The sequence below is a fragment of the Otolemur garnettii genome, unplaced genomic scaffold, assembly GCF_000181295.1.
Source record: "Otolemur garnettii isolate 467f Iridium unplaced genomic scaffold, OtoGar3 scaffold00387, whole genome shotgun sequence".
Taxonomy (NCBI): Eukaryota; Metazoa; Chordata; class Mammalia; order Primates; family Galagidae; genus Otolemur; species Otolemur garnettii.
This window is the reverse complement of record NW_003852782.1, coordinates 77,957-87,744: the sequence shown is the minus strand read 5'-3', so window position 1 is coordinate 87,744 and position 9,788 is coordinate 77,957. Positions and strand designations below refer to the sequence as shown.

The following is a 9,788-nucleotide window of genomic DNA, read 5'->3' as shown; positions in this document are numbered from 1 at the left end:
AAGAAAATTTTCCTGAAAATGCAAGACAGAACTGGAGTTCAGTAAAGGGAATTAAACATGTAGTGATACATTCCATTTCATTCAACAAATTGTTTTTATCTTTTCTTCTTTGAGTGGGTGTAGTGAAGGAGTTAAGTAAACTTCACCCCAAAATATGATTCCTTGGTATAAGGAATATTTTCAATGAAAAGGTCATTTTTGATGAGAATGCACTTGCTTCTCCTCTCTAAAACCTAAGTAACCTGATTTAGAATCAGAAAGGGGCTGCTAGACTCCTCCTTATCACATAGACCTGTCTCTAAGGACATTTGAAGCTCAAGACCTGTCTCTCAGGTTAATCTGCAAATCAATCTGTTTCCACCCATCAACACACATTCCCCCTAGCAACCAAAGGCTGCACCTATACTTTCCCCCACTCTTCCCTCTCCCTTCTAAAAGGCATCTTTAAAAGCCACTGACTATCACTGAAACTTTGGGAAATCATTCTTGTGGTTCCCCGCTTGGGCATGGTATTTGGAAATAAACCATTCTCTTATTAATCTATCATAACTGGGAGTTGATGTTTTCAGTGAACCAAGCTAAGGGAAAAGGGCAAGTTTCACCATGATCCCTTCAGTAGTAAGGTTTTGAGATATGTTAACTGTCTGAGGATGATTTCAGATGGAAGCCCAGGGCTTAGCTTTGCAATGATACCAAGAAGAAAAAGATGAAGTGTGGATTGCTTCATGGTGGCATATAAATTTCCACGTGAAAGAGTGTTAGATCAATTGGTGAATTGTGAATATTCCCAAAGATCAGTTCTTCTCTTACACAGACTGGACAATCCGTGATAGTAGGTATCTTTGCTCTGTTTTGTATCATCCAGAAGTTGGAGTTTAATGCTAAATGCTATGGAAGGGGACTTATAAACTTGCAGAGATGGTCTCAGATGATTATTTACTAAATGATTTGTTTAATTAATAATTAAATAACATCACTGTTATCTCACAAAATAGGTGATTTTGCTTTCCTTTTGGCATAAGAAATGAAGTGTCTTACAATTTCCTTTTATCATATAAACATCTACACTGAGTTTGCAGAATTTTGGTGGATTTCTCAAACACTTGATATTTTCTCATCTATAAGGAAGTGAACAACCTTGATGGGGAACCAAAGGTCTGAGTCTAGTGACTAAGACAAGGTCTATCTCGGTGCTCCAAAAGATGATCATTGAGGGCCCAGGAATTCTTCCCTGCAGGTTTTCAGCCTGTTCACAGCAGCTGTGGAAGAGCCCTTTATAGGGACAGATGTGTAGAGCCCTGAAAGCTGGGGACCCACAGCAGATGTGGTTGATGGAAGTGGAGGGTGAAGATACGCGCTTCCTGAGGTGTAATTGGTATTGTTTTGGTGGTATTTCTAGACAATAGAATTGTAGTATTTGCACAACAGAATAAAATTGCAATTCCATCTTATTGTCCAATAAAATGAATTCTTCATTATTGTAGGAAATATTGCTGGGGGAAAACATGAAGTATAAGATCTGCAACCATCACATCCCAGGGCTTTCTTTGACAGAGAAGAGCACAGAAGTGTAGAAAGAAGATGGGAGATGAGGACAGAATGGAGGGTGAAGAAATAATCTGCGAGGTCAGGAGTTGTTTCATCCTGTAGTCAGACACTTCTTAGGAGGGGCCTAAAAAGGGCTAGATATTGAAGTCAGACTTAGAATTGGTCAAAGGTCAGCATCCTGGGCGAACAAGAGTAACTTCAGCAAAATTTGAAGAGGTATTTTGTTCTGACTGATGAAGAAAGAACTGTTCAGGTAATTGATTACGGGCAAGAAATGGGAATTATCAGAGCCTGTGCCTGGCCTGGTCACAGGTAAGATGGGGAGTATCACCTAAGTCACGATGGGAAGTTTTGTTTTTTGCAGTGAGCTGCTCTTGAGAACAGAGAGCCTGGGAAATTTTTGTAATCAGAGCTCCTTCCCAGGTTGAATTACACACCCCAGTCTCTCACCATTATCCCCTGGTGCTATACATGTTTCCTTTCTGTTTTTTTTCTTTCTTTTTTTATTTAATTTTTTTTTTCTTTGTGAGACAGTGTCTTACTCTGTCACCCTGGGTTTTACTATTTTAAGTTGCACACAGACTTTATGGATACCCTGTATGACCAATGGTGCTGTCAGGTCTTTTTATTGAGGACTAATTATGGTGATTTAATTCATCATTGCAATCTCTTAGGTTGTTTGAGATGAACATCACATTCTGGTTTAATATGACAGTTATTTTTCTGTCTACAATTATGGTGGTTCTTCTAGAGTTTGTAATGACTCTATTTTTAATTATACAGTATTTTTACACACCATCCAGAATTATCAGATGTGACATAAACATAGATGATGCTGAGCCAGGCGCAGTGGCTCACGCCTATAATCCTATACTTTGGGGCGCTGAGCCAGGTGGATTGCCTGACCTCACGGATTCAAACCCAACCTCAGCCAGAGTGAGGGCCCATCTTTAAAAATAGTCAGACGTTGTGGCAGGTCCCTATAGTCCCAGCTACTTGGGAGGCTGAGGGAAGAGAATCGCTTTGAGCCCAAGAATTTGAGGTTGCTGTGAGCTATGAGGCCACAACACCATAGTGAGGGTGACAAAGTGAGATGATGCCCACTGAGTGTAACACTAGAAGGTGCTTTCCATCTGAACCTTCCAGTCACAACGCATAATTGTAGAGCAAAGTGCATTTTGTTCCAAATAATAAAGCTGCAATGGTCTCTGCCAATTTCCAGTCTCCTTCTTGAGCAGTTATAGTACATGGTGTCCCAAAAGTTGCCTCTACAGTTACCATACACAGGGCAAAGGGAAATTGTAGCTCTATGTGCTTTTATGTATAACAATTTTTTTTTTAAGAGACAGAGTTTCACTTTGTCGCCCTTGGTAGTGTGTGCCGTCACAGCTCACAGCAACCTCCAGCTCTTGGGCTTAGGTGATTCTCTTGCCTCACCTTCCCACGTAGCTGGGACTACAGGTGCCTGCCACAATGCCCAGCTATTTTTTGTTACAGTTTGGCCGGGGCTGGGTTTGAACCCACCACCCGTGGTATATGGGTCTGGTGCCCTACTCACTGAGCCACAGGTGCCACCCCATTTACAACAAAGTTTTATAAAACATTTAAAAGCTATTCTCTATGTATTACCATTTCTTTGTAAAAGTGTGTAATGACCATTTTGTAAAGGTATATTTAGCTACAATTTTTCCTATGTATGGTGACTTGGGGGATAACCTGTACAGTTTTAGAAGCTACTTTTATAGGGCAGCAATCAGCCATCACCTGTCTCTGTCTTTCAGTTATCCTCATATTTGGAGACCTGAAACTGATCCAGAGACCATGAGGCCAGAAACTCAACCTGGGTGATAAATGTGCACTGAGTATACCTGAGACTGTCCTCATTCCTATTTTTCTGTTTCTGTAATTCTCATGCATGTACACTGGGCACTAGCTGCATCCCTGTATGTGCCAAAGCCAAATGTGCAGGTCCAAATTCTGAGTCCAGGTCCTTAGACACAGCTGCCTTCTCTCACCTTTGGAGAATTTAAAGTGCCGGCAAACTGCAGAGCGTCAAGATTGTGATTGGTGGTCTTTGAACCAGAGATAGTTGTGTTCTTACAATGTGTCCAGCAGAGGGCACTCTGCTGTGTTTGCTTTCTCCACCTGAGCGCTGCTATAATCTAAAAGGAGTGACAGGAACAATAGGGGGAGTTGTTAAAAAAGCCGCTTCATAGACTCACTCAAAACCTTTGAAATTTTAATTAAACCCAAATGAAAAGTCATAGTCACAATGCAAGAGTTGTGGAAGAAAAAGTCGTTTATTCTAGAGCAACATGGGGAGATGGCTGACTAACCTGGGAAAGACCACCTGAGGTTCCTGAGCTGACCAGAAGGTGGTAAAAGGGATCAGGAGCTTGGGAAACTATGTGTGGGAGCTTTCTATGTGTAGGTCTAGATGTCTCATTGAAACGGTTTCTTGCCATCTGGCAGTCTAGCTGACATGAGCTAGACCAAAACTGAAATGGGGGTTAAGTGCTCACTATTTTCCTTCCTTAATTCCTATGGGGGCCTCAACACCCGTAGCACAGTGGTTATGGCACCAGCTACATGCACTGAGGCTGGTGGTTCAAACTCGGCCCAGGCCAGCTAAACAACAAGGACAACTGCAGCAAAAAATGGCCGGGCATTGTTGCGGGTGCTTGTAGTCCCAGGTACTTGGGAGGCTGAGGCAAGAGAATTGCTTTAGCTCAAGAGTTGGAGGTTTCTGTGAGCTGTAATGCCACCGCACTCTACCGAGGGTGACATTGTGAGACTCAGTCTGAAAAAAAAAATTCCTATGGGTATTCTTCAATCATTGTTCTATAGTTAATGGCTCAAAACAATTTGTGCAATTTTTGTTTCTTTTTTTGAGACGGAGTCTCACTTTGTCACCCTCCGTAACATGGTGTGGCATCACAGCTCACAGCAACTTCAAACTCCTGGGCTCAGGCCAACTTTTTGCCTCAGTCTCATGAGTAGCTGAGAATAGAGGTGCCCACCAAAACACCAGGTTATTTTTAGAGACAGGGTCTCACTCTTGCTCAGGCAGGTCTGGAACTCCTGAGCTCAGGGGATTTACCCGCTTCAGCCTCTGAGATTGCTGGGACTATAGGCATGAGCTATAAGCCCAGCCTTCTTCCTACAATTCTTAAGCAACGACATAAACAGGCAGTGCTCATATAAAGTGATTATTTGCTTGGAAGTAGAGTAGGTGCTGCTGTTGCAGAATCAGATACTTAGAGTGGGAATAATGGGAAATAACTCGTATGCATATTAAACCTTGAGAGGTGATGCTTAGCTAAGTGGTCCTCAGCCCAGGCCAGTAGGATTTCATGGCCAGTTTGAAGAAGCACCTCATCTGTGACTCTGCCTTCCCACAGATTCTGAGTCTGGGCTGTGTCGTCCTGTGGTTTTCATTAAGTGCCCCATGTGATGCTAAGGTTAGTCAAGTATCAAGCATGAGGGTTTCCGGGTACATTTAAGAAAGTGGAGTTTATTTATTTTTTTCCAGAAAGAGGTCACAGGGCCCATAGTTTCATTTCCATAGCAGACATTGCTGGCAGGGGAGGGCACTGGAGGCCAAGAAATAAGAAATGTATACTTTGGTCTTTGTGTGGAATCTCCTTCTCCCTGACTCCTGTGATAAAGAACAGGAAAGGGTGAAATTTTTTCTGTACTTTGAGGTCCCTCTGTCTGTGGATATGGTAGGTGGTAGTAGTGAAGGGGTTAGGGTGATGCCTTTAAAGGCATGTGATCAAGACGCAGGAGTAACATGTCCAGATAACCTCCCCTGAGAAGGAAATCAAGCCAAGGTGGAGGAAGACAAGGAAATGATTGCCTCTTGGGTAAATGTGTCCCAGGTCCAGGGCTGTGCCCACTTTTTTTCCCGCATTATCATGTTAAAATTTGGAAAACAGCAGTAATATTGTTTGCACTTGTGAATGGGTGTCATCTTTGTTTATTGGTTCAGAAATCAACTGGGATAAATCCAGTGTCTACAGTTCACTGCATGTTTGACAAAATATTATCATGAGACAGAAGCGATTGCATTCCTATTGAACTTGTTGGAAATTTAGAAATTGAGCCTTAGCGCCTGTACTCAAGCAGCTAATGGGCCAGCCACATACACCAGAGCTGGCGGGTTGGCATCCAGCCTGGGCCTGCTAAATAATGATGACAACTCCAACCAAAACATAGCTGGGCCCTGTGGCAGGTACCTGTAATCCTTGCTACTTGGGAGGTTGAGGCAAGAGAATCACTTAAGCCCAAGAGTTCGAGGTTGCTGTGAGCTGTGACACCACTCTATCCAGGGCAACAGCTTAAGACTCTTGATTAAAAAAAATATTTAGAAATTGAATCTTCACCCCATATCTTCTGAATAAATTTCTACATTTTTTCAAGATCTCCAGTTCTTTAGTGTACACATTAAATCTTTAGAGGTACCATGTCACTCATTATGACATTTTTTTTTTGAGACAGAATCTCACTATGTGGCCCTCAATGGAGTGCAGTGGCATCACAGCTCACAGCAACATCAACCTCTTGGGCTCAAGTGATTCTCTTCCCTCAGCCTCCCAACTAGCTGGGACTACAGGTACTCTACAGAATGCCCAGAATGCTATATTTTGTTGTACATGTCATTGTTGTTTAGCTGGCCCCGGCCTGGTTAGAACCCACTAGCCTTGGTGTACGTGGCTGGCACCATAACCACTGCGCAGTGGGCTCCATGTCCCAGCTTTTTTTTTTTTTTTTTTATATTTGTTATTGTTGTTTGGCAGCCTGGACCAGGTTCTAACCCTCCAGCCCCAGTGTATATGGCCAGTGCCCTGGCCACTGAACTACAGGTGCCGAGCCTCATCATTCATATAAAAAACGTACACAACTTATATGACATGATGTAAATAAGGGACAAAAATACACATGCCAGTATTGGTAGCCTTTCATTTCTATTGTGTCAACCAAAAAAGTGTAGTGTGTACACTGGTTCTGTTCATGTTGTGCCGTCCCCTTTCCTCTATGTTAGACAACACATGAGGGAATATGTCTCTTCCATACTTAGCTTATTAGGTAATTCCAGTCTTTCCTATAAGTCAGAGTAAGTTCTCTTCACGCATGTAACTAAAAGTGACATTCAGTCTCCCTCTGGTTTCTTGGTAAATATGTTTGTTTTTCAGGAACTGTTGACATTCCAGGATGTGTCTGTAGAATTCTCTATGGATGAGTGGGCCTGCCTGGACCCTGCTCAGCAGACTTTGTATCGGGATGTCATGTTGGAGAACTACAGACACCTGGTCTTCCTAGGTGAGGAGAACTGAAATACACAGTTCCTGGTCTACACTAAGCAATTCATATTCTCTCTTTGTAAAAGGTTTTTATTCAGTTTCTTCTTTGACTGCATGAGGATCAATTTCTTGTTTCTAAGGACAATTTAGGGATATCATGATATAGGAAAGAAAATGCCAGAGATGCTTTATTTTGGCATTAATCTTAACCTTTTTTGGCTGGTTTATATCCTTCACTAGATTAATGGAAATTTCAGAAATTTAGTGGCAATAGATTGTTACCCACACCTTTAAGCCTGATTTCTAGCACCAAATTTTATTTCAGTACTACTGGGTGGTGGAGTTAAAAATCTTCCAACTTTAAATACTTTTTAAAGATTCTAAAGTTTTTGTAAGGAACGTGCATTTGGGGATTATTCTTTCAGGATGTTCTAAGGTGTTCTTTTCTCTACTTTAGCAAGGTAATAGATGACCACTTGAAGAATTCCAATCAGAGTCCTGTTCCTTTTTTCTAATACAATAGGTCTCACTCTCTCTAAGCCCGACGTCATCACCTGTCTGGAGCAAAGCAAAGCACCCTGGAAGGTGAAAGCACAACAGACAGTAGTCAAACCGCCAGGTAGGTTGGAGTGAATGAAACAGGTAACAGTGGTCAGAGGTCCAAAAGTCCAGGAGGAAGCCACACAATATAATATGATGAGGGAAGCTCAGATTAATTGGGAAAGATTTCTGAGAATCCTGGATTTCTTTGTCTTGTTCTCATATAAGGGCACTTCTGTACTGTTTGTTTTTTTGCAATTTTGGCCGGGGCTGGATTTGAACCCGCTACTTCCAGCAGATGGGGCCGGCGTCCTACTCGTTTGAGCCACAGGCGCTGTCCTGTTTTTGTTTTTTTTTTTTAATTTGTATTTCCCTATTGACACAGAGTCTCACTCTCTTGCCTCACACTAGAGTGACATGGCATCAGTCTTGCACAGAGCAAACTAAAGCTCCTGGGTTCAAGTGATTTTTCTCTCTCAGCCTCCCAAATACCTGGGACTACAGGTTTCTCTACAATGCCTGGCTAATGGATTTTCTATTTTTTAGTAGAGAGGGGGGTCTCAGACTTCCTCACGCTGGTCTTGAACTTGTGAGTTTAAGCAATCCTCCCAGCTTGACTTCCCAGGGTGCTAGGTTTACAGATGTGAGCCACTATGCCTGTTTCATTAGTCCTTAATTTCCAGAAAGACTTTACTTTTCAGTGATATTCCTTCTAGGTTATAGTGAGAATAAAAGAACTGTCTCCCTGGATAGAGTACCCTGGGAAGAATGCGGTGACATAATAGCTTATAGGAAACTCAAACTCCTGGACTCAATCAATCATCCTGTCTCAGCCTCCCAAGTAGCTGGGACCACAGGCCCACAACACTCTGCTTTTTCCAATTTAAGTAGAGATAGGGTCTTGCTCTTGCTCAGGCTGATCTTGAACTCCTGTGCTCCAGCTATCCTCCCACCACAGTCTCCCAAAGTGCTAGGATTGCAGGCGTGAGCCACTGCATCTGGCCACATCTAGGCTTTTATGAATAATGGTGCAGTGAATGTGAGTGAGAACATGTATCATTCCCATTCTATCGTGCATATTTTGGATATCTACCCAGGCATGGATAGCTGGATCAAATAATAACTTTTAATTTTAGTCTTCTGAGAAACCTTTGTACATTTTAATAGTTTCTGCATCATTTTTCCTCACCAACATTTTGGAAAGTGTTCATTTTCTTTTCTTTTTTTTTTTTGAGACAAAGTCTCTAGCCTCCCATGTAGTTGGGAGAACAGACTCCTGCCACCATGCCCGCCCGGGTATTATTTTCTTTTTTGAGACAGAGTCTCACTATGTCACCCTCCATAGAGTGTCGTGGTGTCACAGCTCACAGCAACCTCAAATTCTTGGGCTTTCGTGATTCTCTTCCCTCAGCCTCCTAAGTAGCTGGGACTAGAGGCGCCTGCCGCAACACCTGGCTATTTTCTTGTTGCAGTTGTTATTGTTATTTAGCTGTCCCAGCGGGGCCAGGCTTGAACCCACAAGCCTTGGTGTATGTGGCTGGCACCATAACCACTGTGTTATGGGCATCAAGCCTCCCCCTGCTATTTTTTAGAGGCAAGGTCTCACTCTAGCTCAGGCTGGTCTCCAAATCATGAGCTCCGGCTTCCACTCATGTCAGCCTCCCAATGTGCTGGGATTACAGGTGTGAGCCACTGTCCCCGGGTCCCAAAGCGTCCACTTTTTCTATATCCTTGACAAACTATTTTTAGTGTTCTTTGTGAGTATGATGTAACACTTCATTACGATTTTCTTTGCATTTCTCTAATAATTAACACTTTAAGAATCTTTTCAAATGCTTGTTGGCCGTATTTTTATATTTCTTCTTTGAAAAAGTCAGTGAGCTCCTACCATCCACCTAGTTCTGCCCCCCAGAGAATTAGGATTACAGGGATGAGCCACTGCTCCCCATCTCTTTTTACGTTTTTGAAGTAGGTCAGCTGACGTCAGTCAATTTTGTTTGTAGTTTTCACCTATAGAGGGCGTCCCCAAATTTGCCAGACATACATGCATGGGGAAACTGGGAAATTGTAGCTAAATGTACCATTATTTACAAAATATTCATAACATAATACTCCATCATATTTTTGTGTTAAATTAAAAATATTAAAAATAGAAAATATAATGTCAGTTTCCTATCTGTAAGTCACTTGGGACCCTTATTGTATGAAAGTATTCAACTCGGTATATTTTAAGACAATGAGAACATAAGATAAATATAAATGAAGCCTGTGTGTACTGGCAATTTCATTTTCTTTCTGTTTGTTTAACTATGTGTATAGTTATTTTCATATAGTATATTTTCTCTTGGTTGCCCGCCATGTTTATTTTAACCTGTAGGTGTATTCTTTTTTTTTTTT

At 42.0% G+C, this 9,788-nt stretch overlaps 1 protein-coding gene across 1 annotated transcript in view; it reads left to right on the top strand.

Annotated features, from left to right (window-relative positions):
- Positions 1-9,788, top strand: part of LOC111722794 (zinc finger protein 429-like) — a 29,802-nt gene that overhangs the window by 13,882 nt on the left and 6,132 nt on the right. The window contains exons 2-3 of the mRNA XM_023509128.1: positions 6,744-6,870; positions 7,375-7,470. Of these exons, the coding sequence (XP_023364896.1) occupies positions 6,744-6,870; positions 7,375-7,470 (223 nt within the window). The remainder of the gene's footprint in view (positions 1-6,743; positions 6,871-7,374; positions 7,471-9,788) is intronic.